Here is a 14,279-nt window from a genome sequence, read left to right on the forward strand (position 1 = left end):
CTACATCTAAAGCCTGTGATTCATAGAATCATAGAAATTTACAGCACGGAAGGAGGCCATTCGGCCCATCGTGTCCGTGCCGGCCGACAAAGAGCTATGCAGCCTAATCCCACTTTCCAGCTCTTGGTCCGTAGCCCTGTAGGTTATGGCACTTCAAATGCATATACAAGTACTTTTTAAATGGGGTGAGGGTTTCTGCCTCTACCACCCTTTCAGGCAGTGAGTTCCAGACCCTCACCACCCTCTGGATGAAAACCTTGCCCTCAAATCCCCTCAACTTCCTACCAATTACTTTAAAGATTCTTTTACCAAAACCAAATCGTACTTTTTATTCTCCAATGCATTCAACAAAGTTTAAGAATAGAAAAAGCATGGGCTTTGCAATCCAAACAAAACAGGGCATGAACTTGTGGATATCTGAACGGAATATATGGAATTAAGGACAGTAAGGTAAACGGGATATATGAAAATGTATAAGCCATGGAAGAATAGCTGGGAGAATGTCAGATTGCAAATAGTGCAACATCAGCATAGCTAACAGTCTTTCTCAAGGTTTCAAGTCACTAATCCTGCCAATAATATCTAATTGTAACATGAAATACATCTGCAGAATTGCAAGGTCTCAGTTAATAGTCACACCATTAGATTGAAACATTTAGAGGCAATGCTTGAGCTTTCAAGAAGAACATCTCATATAGATTGACTAATGAGTGGCTGAGTTAGACTGTCAATCCATTTGTATTTTGTTATCTGATTTCAAAACTGTATAACTGTTAACGCTTTACGATGTAACTTCACCTATCCGTAGGGAGTGTGTACGCTCTATCCAGAGAGTATATCTTCTGTCTGATAGGTCTTACTGGCCGGTAATAAAGACTGCTTTGTTCAAAGCACAAGAGGTATTCGACTCAGTAATTTTACTGAACCAGATTGAGGTAAAAGAATCCAGGAATTTACATTTGGTGTCAGAAGTGGGATCTCAACGGACGACTGCCGAAAACTTGCGAATTACTAGCCTTGGACGAGATGAGGGGAAAGTGGCCACTGGAGTGAGTATGATTTCAATACTGCTCCAGTTTCCCCCGGTTTCAAAAGTCTGAGGAAAGTTTAGCCACTCGCTGGTTCTCAGGTAGAGTCTGAACGAGATCCAGGACAATCTGGTGAATACCTTTCAAACTTAGATAGGGATAGAGATAGGGAAATTGCGCGATGACGCAAACCAAGCGGCGACTTGGAAAGATAGTTAGAGCTAGATAGGGATAGATGATCAATCATGGATCCACAAATTAATAGGAAAGAAGAGAGATTCTTGTGAATGTCTGTTTAAATGAGAAATGCTTCTGTGATTTTTACTGTAAAAAAAAAGCCGGGGAGTTGTGGTTTGTTTTATCTCAAACAGAATGAAAGTTTGTTTTAACCCTTCGTAGTGTTGTCCTGTATGTGGGAAGTTTAAGAGTGTGAACCTTATTGAATTACGTATATTCGGATGATAAGTTACGGAGCCAGGAAATGCACAAAGGATAGGTTTGTTAAAAAAAAAAAGAAAAAATTACATGGTCCCGGTGGTTAAAAAAAGAAAAACTTGTTGAAAGAAAACATTCAGAGAAGGCACAGCAAAACAACTGAGATGGATTCAAAAGGATTTAAAAAAAAAAAATTGTATTAAATAACACGACCTTGAGGCTGGAACAATTGAGATAACGAAAAGCAGTCCACAGCCTACGTGCCAGACTTCTCTCTAGTTATAAAAAAAAGTTACGTACTAAATGGGTGCTAAAAAAAAAATGTTCTGAGATTTTAAATTATGAAAAAAATTCCACTGCAGTAAAAAAAAATAAAATCACTCCTGTCCAGTTGGCAGAAAAACTCCATTAAATTAGGGCTTTCATTGACTGATTGGATTTAAACTGCGCAGTAACGCGAAAGGATAGGGAAATTTGGAGACTGAAAGAAATTAATTGAGGCTCATAAGAAATCAAATTTAGAAACTTAGGCTCACAGGGAATAAAATGGGGATTTAAATAGAGGATAGGTGTTCAACTCAGGTACGACGAAGAGACCTTGAATATCACTTGGCCCGTCTAGGCTCTGATTGAATTTAAAAAAAAAACCCCCGCAGCAACTTGGAAGGTAGGGCCGACGCGAACGCGCAGTGATGCCAACGCGCAGTGATGCCAACGCGTAGTGACGTAGAGGCGCAGCAACGCGAATCGCGAAAGTCAGTGCTAATGTCAGTAAGTCTTTGTAAGTCTTAAGTGTTTAGAGTTTTAAGTAAAGTTTTAAGTATTGAAACCGCGCGGCGACGCGGGTAAGTGTTAGAAGTCCTTGTTTATCTTTTAAAGTTTTAAGTATCTTAACTCGCGCGGCGACGCGAGCCACGGGTCGACGCGGATTGCGCGGCGACGTGAACTGCGAGGCAACGCGGATTGCGCGGCGATGTGAACTGCGAGGCGACGTGGTAGTTTTAGTATCCTAAATCGCGCGGTGACGCGAACCGCGCGGCGACGCGGGTAAGTGTTAGCATTAGTAAAGTTTGGTTATTTGGAGTTAGTTAAAGTCAGTGTTAGTTTCTGTAAAGTCTGTGTCTATTTTTAAGTTTGTTTAAATTGCACGACGACACGAACGCGTAGCGACACAGTAATACGAGGGGCAGCGTGAAAATGGGTAATCAGTTAGATAAAACCACGGATGCGGATAGTCCGCTACAAAAGTTATGTGAGGAATTCCCTGAAAGAGCTGAAGACTTTAGAAAATTATCAGGAGCCCTGAATAAATTATTAGGGGATGACCAGTGGCCTCTAGGTGACACTAGAAGCGTAGAGGTAGCAAAAAAAAAAGCACAGGGATTAATTTGGAGAAGGGGACAAGGAAAAGGGGATAAAAATTTAATTGCAACCTGGCGACATTATTGTCAGAAATTAAAAGATGCATCACTTCTGTCAAGTTGGCAAACAAATGCTATTAAATTAGGACTTTCATTGACAGAGGGAACACATGTTAAAACTGTAGACGTCTTAAAGAAAGAATGTGCACACGAGAAACTTGCTAAGAGATCCTCTGGGACCTCTGAGAAAGGTACTGATCAACTACGAGTTAAAACGGCTGGCATTGTGTTAGCCGAGGCTGATGATGAAATTGATGAGTGGTTACTGACTCAGCGCCCAACGGCGCCTCCCGCACCCCCTGGCCTCTTGCTCCAGTCCTCTTCCCAACACCCTCCACCTTACACTCCGGCGAGAGGAGTTGGGAACAACCCCATACCACCAAAGCAACAAACCCGAACTGACTCCTCATCCTCTGATAGCGATTCGGATCCCCAGTTTACAAGCAATATAGCCGAAAGGACCAGATCTCACACTCGAAAGGGCAGAACTATATCTCGACATCACAAACAGTCCCGTAAATCTTCTAGTCAATCTACCAGTCCAAGTTGTGAAAGACATAGAAAACACCCCCGCCGATCGAGACGCAGAACTGTCAAGCAGTCAGACAGCTCCGAAACATCCTCCGACCTAGAAATGATTTCCAAGATCCCAAAATCCCAACACCAATTCCCTGTCAGACCAATGCCAAACCCTGATGCACAACAAGCTGCAGACCACCTCTCTATAGATGTCTGTGATCTTCAAACAACTATTTGATTGCTCACGCTATCCGGACAGATGGAGAGGACAGTTAGATATTATTGGCAGGAAAAGAAAGGGGAGGGGGGAGGTGCGTCCCCAACCCGGGTCAAGACTGAATACGTGACTAGAAAGGAAGAGCCATCTCGGGAGGAAGGATCAATAGAACCGTAGTGTTGCATACAGGATTGGATGGATAAGCAAGGATACGGTTATACTAAACAACCAAACTGCCCGAGCCCTGCTAATAAACCTCCCTATTGTCCCCGGCATGGTATGGGAAGAGGCCGGGACTGGGTAAGAAGAATTGACTGTTTTAATTGTGGGCAGGAAGGACATTGGAATAAAAATTGCCCCTACCGTCAGCATGGAAAAGGAAGAGGAGGGGGGCAAGGGGGGAGAGGAGGATCTTACACTAACTTCTCCCAGAAACAACTCCTTTGGTCAATTGTCCCCCGATTGACTACGCAGCTTGATTGTGCAGGGATCCTCCCCGGACGACGAACCCATTCTGAATGAGTGGCAACCCTTTTTGATAGATACGGGAGCCTTCATGTCTTCTGTACAATCAAAGCTTAAACTCCCTGCCTCTACTGAAACACAGGAACTTTCAGGATTCCTGGGACAAATCTCGACATTCCCAGTGTCAGAACCGGTTAAAATGGGTTACCAGGAAGAATCGGTGGAATATCGAGTTGTTATCACAACCAATCTGGACTGTAACTTGATGGCTAGAGACCTCCTTTGCAAATTCCAGTTGCATTTGGAGTATGGAGATAATGGGATTATTGTAAAACAGGAAACCCTTAAGCGGCAGTATTATACCACTAGAACCCCTCAGTGGTGGTCTCTGGACCTGCCGCAGGCACCCTATCACGTGACCCTAGCATACGATCCCAGTGGAAAGAATCAGGACCTGCAGAACTTTTATCAGCATCACGAAGGGGAAGTGAAGGGAATTCTATTAAGGGCTAGAGTGACTGGACTGGAAAGAGAGGCAGATTTTGTGGAAGTGGATAAGAATCTGTGGAAACAGCCCCTAACAATGGCACCGCATATTGCTCGTGAAGTATTAGCCCCTCACCATGCTAAAGATTTGGGAGTTATGGTACGCAAGGCCATAGATGAGGCTGACCCTACCAGCCGGGATGTGCAAATCGTAAAACATGGCCGAACAGTCCAATTTCATGGGTACCCCGAGAAGGTCTTAAGGACTCTACAGCATCATACTGGCTCCGGCATACCTGACTATGTGGATCCTCATGTGTGGGCAGAGAACCCCTCCCAAGTGGGTTATACTCCCATTGATCCGATTGAGATCCCAGTGCAGGGCTGTGTGGACTGGCCCTCTATCCGACAGAACCCACTGAAATCACAGGCAATCCTAAACTGACCTTTCGGCACTGTACTGCAATTAATTCGGCCTGTTTCCTTACTGAGCCACCCCAAGATGAGGAAGAACCCAGTCATGATTGCTTATCTTTAATTTAAGAGGCCACATCAGTCAGGGAAGATTTAGTTGATGTACCAATGGAAAATCCAGACTATATTCTTACTGAGCCACCCCAAGATGAGGAAGAACCCAGTCATGATTGTTTATGTATGTTGACGGAAGTACTTCTATTAATCCAGAAGATACACGAATCTCAGGATACGCCATAGTGAACCAGGAGAATCAGGTCTTGGAATCTGCCGCTTTGAAACCGCCTATTCTGCTCAACAAGCTGAACTATTCGCCCTCACCCGAGCCTGTATCTTGGCCAAAGATCTCAAAGTCAATATCTATACCGACTCTAGGTATGCCTTTGGGGTGGCCCATGATTTCGGACAATTATGGAAAAATAGGGGATTCCTAACCTCACAGGGGAATGAGATATCTCAAACAGTTAGTATCTGATTTGTTGCAAGCCCTCATGTTCCCCAAACGCATTGCCATTGTCAAATGTACCGCCCATACTACCGGAAATTCTCTGGTTGATATAGGGAATCATTGTCCTGACCAAGAGGCCAAACAGGCCTCTCGTGACCAACAGATGGTAGTACCCAAAATTATGAGTCAGACTAAAAATCCTGCAAAGGATAAGTTAGCCTCGGAAAAACCAATGCCAACCATCCAAGATGTTATAAAGGCACAGGAGGACGCTCCTGAAAAAGATATTATGCATGTACTTATGACAATGTTTCTAAACTCTGGACCACTCCCGCGGAACAGACTTGCATGTCTGACGAGTTGGCTCTATGGGTTATAGAATGTCTGCATTTTGCTACTCATTGTGGAGCAAGGGCAACAAGTGATACGCTTTTGACTACTTGGTGGCACCCTAGACTCCAGGCGCTCACCCAGAACATCAGTAGTCGTTGCCTGGTTGGCCAGCAACATAATCCAGGGAAGGGAGTCCCCTGTGATTGGGGTAAAACGCCCCTACCCGAAGGTCCCTTTGAGACATTTCAGTTGGACTACATTGAGTTGCAAAAAGTTCAGTGTTACAGATATGTGTTAGTAATAGTAGATGTGTTTAGCAGATGGATTGAAGCCTACCCTAACCTGGACAATAAGACTCAGACTGTTGTTAAGGTGTTAATGAAGGAAATTGTTCCTAGATATGAGATCTCAGCTAGACTGATGACCACCTATGTTCTTTCTCTGACTCAGGCTCTGCGACTAGTTCACAACCAGGTTCAAGATGCTCACCTCGACCTCCCAGTTTTACCCGAATTGTCCCTCGTGGCACCAGGGAAGTATGGATTCGGAAGGGATTAGAGCCACAATGGGAGGGGCCTTTTTTTAGGTGTCACTCACTACCCCCACTGCAGCCAAGGTTGAGGGGAAAAGTGCCTGGGTTCACCTGCACCACTGCAAGCTCATCACCATTTAAACAAATTTTCCTGGTTAGTCTAATTCCTGTTTCTGTTCCAGATCTCCTCTTCCCCATAGCTGAACAAGGCAGTTGAAGGAGGATCAGTTTGAACTTTTACCCGTAAGACAGCCAAATACACTGACGGAGACCTGAAGAAGGGAAACGGGAAAACAGAACTCTTTTTATCAGCTAAATAATTGGACTATATATAAGATGAGATTGTGTCTGTATGCCACTGTCTGCATAATAGTGTTGATATGACAGTTTTGGCGCACGGGAAGGAAGACAAAGCCGAGAGCTCCATGTAAACACCTTTTTGTATATATCTTACGTTTATGCGGAAAAAGGGCACTTCACTAGATGCTGGGTGTGTTCACATATCCCTATACATTCCAAAGGGGGAATTCCTTTGCGCACCGTTTCACTGACCCTAACTGAGACTGTTAGATGGATTCAAAGAAACGATATTGGAACAGGTAGCTAACCGCACTGCTGAGGCTCTAGAGGGCATCACAGCTGAAATGGTAGCGATAAGGACCGTAGCATTACAAAACCAAATGGCCCTCGATTACCTGTTAGCTGAGAAAGGGGGAACGTGTGCCCTGATAGGATCTGAATGTTGCACTTACATTCCTGATAGTTCAGAAAACATAACCCACCTTGCCGATCACATAAGGAAGGAGGTGAAGAAGTTATCCACACCAGCAAAAAAACTAGGCAGGTTTGATTGGTTTCTGGGTGGATCTTGGAGATCCTATCTAATACATGGGGCAATTGTTCTCATCGTAATAATAATTACCTGCTGTTTGATTGTTGGTTGCCTTAACCTCTGCTGTAAAGTAATGATGACAAGGTTAGCAGACCCTCTTGTGGTCAAGGCTTCCCGGGTTATGATCCAACAAACTAGAGAACTACTCAACAATAATATGATTCTGGAAAGGGAGTGCGAACGGATGAATGCAATACTCATAGAATGATCCTAAATGTTATCATAGAATGATAAAAGGGGGGATGTGGATATCTGAACGGAATATATGGAATTAAGGACAGTAAGGTAAACGGGATATATGAAAATGTATAAGCCATGGAAGAATAGCTGGGAGAATGTCAGATTGCAAATAGTGCAACATCAGCATAGCTAACAGTCTTTCTCAAGGTTTCAAGTCACTAATCCTGCCAATAATATCTAATTGTAACATGAAATACATCTGCAGAATTGCAAGGTCTCAGTTAATAGTCACACCATTAGATTGAAACATTTAGAGGCAATGCTTGAGCTTTCAAGAAGAACATCTCATATAGATTGACTAATGAGTGGCTGAGTTAGACTGTCAATCCATTTGTATTTTGTTATCTGATTTCAAAACTGTATAACTGTTAACGCTTTACGATGTAACTTCACCTATCCATAGGGAGTGTGTACGCTCTATCCAGAGAGTATATCTTCTGTCTGATAGGTCTTACTGGCCGGTAATAAAGACTGCTTTGTTCAAAGCACAAGAGGTATTCGACTCAGTAATTTTACTGAACCAGATTGAGGTAAAAGAATCCAGGAATTTACAAACTCATCACCTTCACGTGTGATTAGCTGCCTGTATTTAATACAGATATCATTCAACGTGTCTTTCAACACAAGGGCCAAAGTCCACTAGAAAATTGAATTTTTCTCATGCAAGGAGCCAGGTTCAAATTCTATACAAACCTGTAGGGGAAACTAGTCTCCAGCAAAAACATCATTATGTCCCATGAAACAAGGTCAGTATTTCACTTTCTAATTCATAAATTGCAGATTTTACAAATAGTGAAATCCTCACTATAGAGGAAGCAATTCAAAGTCAGATGTAAGCTGGTGAACAAAGCTCGCAACAAAAACTTTGGAAAGTTTGTGGTGGGAATGTTATGCTTCAAAGATTGCAGTGCCCACTGTTGTGCTGAAGATCACATATTTTCATCTGGTGTGCCTTCCCGGCTGTTGGGTTAACCCTGTATCATATTTACTTTTCCCCGCTGACTTGTACACACTTGGAAATCAATCACAATGTGTGTTCATCTTTCAAAACCCAAGAGGAAAAAAGAATGACAGTAACAGTGTTAAATTACAGTGCTATGCAGCACTTGAAAGTCAATGTGGTGTAATGGACCCCAGCCATTGCTCTCTTAACCTGGCCCAATGCCAATTGCGCCTTCCGATCCGACCCCAACACCCACGATCATTTTCACAGAGTCAAGTATGTTGGACTGGAGCAACAATGTAATTAGTACATTGGTCACAGATATTAGTAAAGAAAAGTAACTCAAAAAAAAGTACTAAAACAGGCAAAATTCCATCTGTAAGTAATGTTACAAATAACTCCTTAGAAAAGAAAATGGTAACTGGAGAATACCATTTTTAATGTTTTCAATATCGAGTATTACACAATATAAATTTTCATATATTATACACTGTAAATGCAAAAAATGGCAAGTGATGCCCAACTTCCACTTGTATAGTAATTGGAAAATAAAGTTCACAGATTGCGAATGGAAAATGCACTGTGACTAATCAGCATGCATTTTCTGTATAATAAACTCACTTGAAATTTGGCTTTAGAACTAAAATGTCACCGAATCACCGTGTGAATCACACTAACATCCACAATTGCCTGCACATTACAGCACCATCTCATTCTTCACAATTCTGGCATCATTTGTAGTTCAACATGGTTTCAATTTATTGATGGAAGAATATTAAAAATGGTAGAGTGTGCACCGCTATAATTTCATACTAAGATTAGATTAACAGTACATTCTGAAACTGCTCAAACCCTTGCTCCTAGGTTCTGATCTCACCTGGTTCTTCGGTGAAGTGACAATTTGGATATATTACATATTCAACTTTCTATAAGGTGAACATGCAATGGCAGCAATTACATGCAATTGTTAATTATTCAGAAGGATATTATCCAAGTGTGTGTAATTTAACAGCTTCAAAGGGTTATATAAATGCAAGTATTGGGGAAAGGTATCAAAAGGAAAATCACGGAGGAGAAAGCATCATCAATGCAAAGTATTTCTCATAAGGTCTGTTTGGAAAAATTGCTGAATACATACCTTCCCTATGGGAATATTTGTATTGCTTCAGGTCAGAAAGCAGCTGGTTGATACTTGACATGCCAGATCTCCTAACTGGAATACATTCAACAAGCCCCTCCCCCAACCAGTTGCTTTAAGGACAGATCGGATCAACACTCAGGAATGAGAAGTTACAGATGCAACCCTACAGTGTGTGTGAAAAGTTCAAAACCATGTAGGAACCTGTTTTGACTGGCACTGTGCTCTTTGCTCCTAATGATACTATTATTTCATACAGCAATTGAAGACAAATACCAGTTCACTCCATTAGAAAGGACGGAAGATGCTAGAAACCTTATTGCGGACAACACTGAAAAGATTAAATTCACTGACAGCTGATTGCCTACTTACCAACTGACAAAACTCAAAGACCAGCAGGTAAGGGACAGCGTCCACACATTGTCCCAAGCAGTGAAGCACATTTGGGTGCTGCAAAGCCCTGAAATTAGAAATAATGATTAAGATTCACATGCAAAGGGAAAGGGGTTTTATGCAAAATAATTCTTACATCTTAAGCTCCAACTTTCTTAGAACAAATTTGTTGAGGTAACAGACAAAAATAATTTACTGCCATTCCAGCTGCCGACAGTACTTTTACACAACTACTGTATCACAAAACATCAAGACACTGATTGCAGACCAGGTTCCATGTAAACACAGCTCTGCAGAGGTGTCTACTGACAGAAAGATCCAAATGCAAGGGCATACTTCAACCATTTTCACTGTAATTTTGATGACAAAAACCATCACGCATTCATTCCCTACCATAATTAACCTCAATAAAGGACAGTGCAAGAAGAGGAAAGGCTCCATATGCTGAACATTTGCGATGCACAATTCTGTTTATTACATCCCTGGCAACATCTGTTCAGTCTTCGAAATTTTCCACTTTGTCCAACAGGAAACCCCACTATGTACTACAGAAACCAGGTATGCAATACAGCCTCTGTTTTGGTACACTTTATTGCAGTAAACATGTGAATCAACCATTTGCCAATACATCTGAAGAGAACAGTGTAGGGACAAAGGCTCATTGCAACACAGAGGTGTGCTGGTCCATCGCTTTGCTCCAGAGTACGAAAATAGTTCGGTGAGAGAGGGGATATGACTTGTACATGTACAAACGAAAGCTTCAAACAAAAGTCTGGCAAATATCGTACATCTGCCAAAGTAGTTTCAATGCATTAGAAGACACAGAAGTGACACATGTACAGTTCTTAATACACCCATCATTGAAAGAAGCCAAGAATCTAACTTAAACTGCTCTAATTTCCAAGTTTGGTGAAAACCCAATGAAAGGTTTTACTATAGGGCAAATTTAATATCAACAGGCACAATAACACAAAGACAGTTCCCAGCTCACCCATTTTTGAAAGGAATTTAATTCTAAAAACAAACATAAAATCTGATGAATCATTTTAATCTAAGCTAATATCTATAGTTAGATAGAACCACAACATGAAGTGTCTTCATTTCCCTCCCTGCCATCTCCAATTATGTCTGTGTAGGAGATTCAAAAATCTCTGCGTCAAGTTGTGCAGAAAACGACAAACTTTAAATTTAGCAATTTATAATTTGTATTTGCAATTGTAAGAACATAAGAAATACGAGCAGGCCATACTGCCCCTCGAGCCTGCTCCGCCATTCAATATCATGGCTGATCTACCTCAACATCACTTCCTTGCCCTATCCCTATATCCCCTTAATTGTAATACCAGCCCTAAATGCAATTCCACAGCTAATGATTTTTGAAATCAAAAAGGCTGACACTGGATAAAAGCCACCATTTGTGAGGAACTGAAATCATGTAGATTCCAAACTGAGAAAGTTAACATTTTTCCCCACACACTTTAACAACTACAAAAGTGGAGAATATGACTAACCTGTAAGCCTCTCCATTTCGAAGGAATCGACGATGTTCCGTTGAGCTTGCATTGGCTTTCAATTCTTTAATAATCACCCTTACTAAACTTGAATCCTCGTAGATTTCCCCAAGCAGAACCTTGCAGAAAGATGTAGAAAAGCACTTTTATATACACTTCAACTCTCCGAAACAGGAAGTCCCTAATTTCCCAGGAGCACACTTGATTACATAGAATATGGAAAAGGACATTGCAACAGGTGACAAAGGATGTTTGTGCATTTCTCTGCCAAGTCCACATCACACAGCTTAGGTCACCAAGCCTTCATCCTCAGGAAAGGGCAACAACAGGAAATAGGCGTGAATCAGGAATACCGTGATCAACCCTTGCCTGACTGGGCCAAAGTCCCCAAGTAAAAACATTACTGATTACCTCATTTGAAAATCAAAACAAACAAAAAAAATTCTACCCATGGCATTTTTTTTTTAAAGTTTTAAAGCTTGAACTTTCCTCATTTAACTTAAGCCGCAGTTAGATCGTGCTACATTTGTGTCAGGTTAGTAAACATGGGCGTATACTATCAAAATCATACAGAGCAATCAAAATGCTACAAAGGCAGCCTACTGCTTTTTAAAAAAGACTTAGGGCCAGATATCGCTCGGCGGTAAATTCCAGTCATTACCGCCGGGCAGTATTCGATACTGTCCGCCCATATATTACCGCCCAAAATGGAAGTTTCATCATTAAGATCCATTTACCACCGAACCTTATTACCGTCCTGAAAAAGCAGTGTCTTACTGGATCATAAGTGGGCGGTATTGACACAGATCTGACAGGTTTGTTTGATATTACACAGATCTTTATAGTTCTCCACAGTTTGATGCATTTTTAAATGGAGTGTAGTATTTTCTAGTGTTAGGCAATAATATAAATGATCTAATAAAGCCTTATTTACTCCTTTAGTCACTCTCACTCACTAGTCTCCCTCACCCCTTCCAGTAATCTCCTCTTGGCACCACCCCCCCGCCACCCGCAATCTCTCTCTCCCACCTCCCCCACAGCAATCTCACTCTCCTCCCCATCTCCCCCCACTCTCCCGGCGGCAATCTCTCTCTCTCTCCTTCCCCCCCCCACCCCACAGTGATCTCAGGCCGGCAGTGTCTGGCCTCTCGGGGGAGTGGGGGGGACTTGGCAGCCACGCATGTGCACGCACAACTTGTGAGCCAAAGATTCCAGAGTCGATAGGCCTCCTCTGCTGCACACGCCCGCTCCGCCGCTGACATGGAACACCCGAAAACCGCGGGAGCGCGCACCAGCGGCTTTTCGGCGGTTGAAAAAGACGCAACCATCGGAACACTGCTAATGATCCGGCGAGGGAGATTTAAAAGGAAAATCCAGCCCTTAATGCTTTATACTGTCCATAACTAATACAAATCTATAATTTGGTTTGATTCAAATGCTCTTCAAATCATAGAACACAGAAGGAGGCCCATCGTGCCTGTGCCGGCTCTCTGAAAGAGCTATCCAATTAGTCCCACCCCCCTAATCTTTCCCCATAGCTATGCAAATGTTTTACTTTAAATTTCGCAGTGCAAATGCTATTAAAACAACATTTACATTTGTGATGGCATCTTATTTTACCATCAAAATAATGGATTCAATTCAGTACGGATTTCAGCAAGAAAAATTGATCAATACTTAAAGTCATGTCAACTGTGGCTCAGTGGGTAGCACTCTCGCCTCGGAGTCAGAAGGTTGTGGATTCAAGTCCCACTCCAGGGACTTGAGCACATAAATCTAGGTTGACGTTCCAGTGTTGTACTGAGAGCGCGCTGCACTGTTGGAGGTGCCATCTTTCAGAGGAGATGTTAAATCGAGGCACCGCCTGACCAACGGCACTATTTCAAAGAAGAGCAGGGGAGTTATCCCCGGTGTCCTGGCCAATATTTATCCCTCAATCAACACAACAAAAACAGATTTATCTGGTCATTATTACATTGCAGTTTGTAGGAGCTTGCTGTGCGCAAATTGGCTGTCGTGTTTCCCACATTACAACAGTGACTACACTCCAAAAGTATTTAATTAGCTGTAAAGTGCTTTGAGACATCTGGTGGTCGTGAAAGGCGTTATATAAATGCAAGTCTTTCTTTATTTACGGAGTACTGCAATACAGTGTCAACTTACTCCGTAATCTGAACTGGTTGGTAAGGCTTGAAGACTACATTATGTTCAATCACATGACTGCCCTTTTTGGAAGACAAATGAGCAAGTTTGCCAACAAATGGAGTAACTTAAAAATTTATCCAACAAGAACCCAAACCAATTTGATGCTTTACTTTAGCCATTTGCCAACAGGAATTTTTTTAACATTTGAATTCTTGTATACTATACCTTTCAGATCTAGAAGCTACAATTGCAAATTTGGCTCCATTGTTTCTCTGCTGAAAATGATAAACCACTAGTTTCTTTCTCGATGCACATTAAGACCCACGAGGTGGTAATGTTGCATTTCCCTCTTTCTTCCCCCTTTTTATTACTATTATTGCGTTTATCAAGGCAGATTTCTGAGAAATGGAACACTTCCCATTTTGGCCAGCTACCATCATGGTCAAGTGTTCCCAGGTCAGGTGTATAATTAGATGCCCGAATCTCATGGAGCACGCTCTACTGCAGCATGATAACAATTTTTCCATATCCTTGACTAATGAAATTGCTTGTTGCTGCCAAATTAATACAAGGGATTTAGGTCCACAGCACAAACCAAGAACGGGATTGAGAGTGCCTCCATTAATGTCATGGACCCTTGTATTCAGAGACCAGGCTAA

General features: G+C 42.2%; 1 protein-coding gene across 1 annotated transcript in view; it reads right to left on the bottom strand.

Moving 5' to 3' along the window:
• The window catches only part of lmtk2 (lemur tyrosine kinase 2), a 199,360-nt gene that overhangs the window by 96,450 nt on the left and 88,631 nt on the right, over positions 1 to 14,279 (bottom strand). Inside the window, exons 5-6 of the mRNA XM_070900769.1 lie at positions 11,476 to 11,594; positions 9,944 to 10,031 (exon numbers count right to left, since the gene is read on the bottom strand). Coding sequence (XP_070756870.1) covers positions 9,944 to 10,031; positions 11,476 to 11,594 — 207 coding nt within the window. The remainder of the gene's footprint in view (positions 1 to 9,943; positions 10,032 to 11,475; positions 11,595 to 14,279) is intronic.

This window comes from Pristiophorus japonicus, chromosome 15 (assembly GCF_044704955.1).
Source record: "Pristiophorus japonicus isolate sPriJap1 chromosome 15, sPriJap1.hap1, whole genome shotgun sequence".
Taxonomy (NCBI): Eukaryota; Metazoa; Chordata; class Chondrichthyes; family Pristiophoridae; genus Pristiophorus; species Pristiophorus japonicus.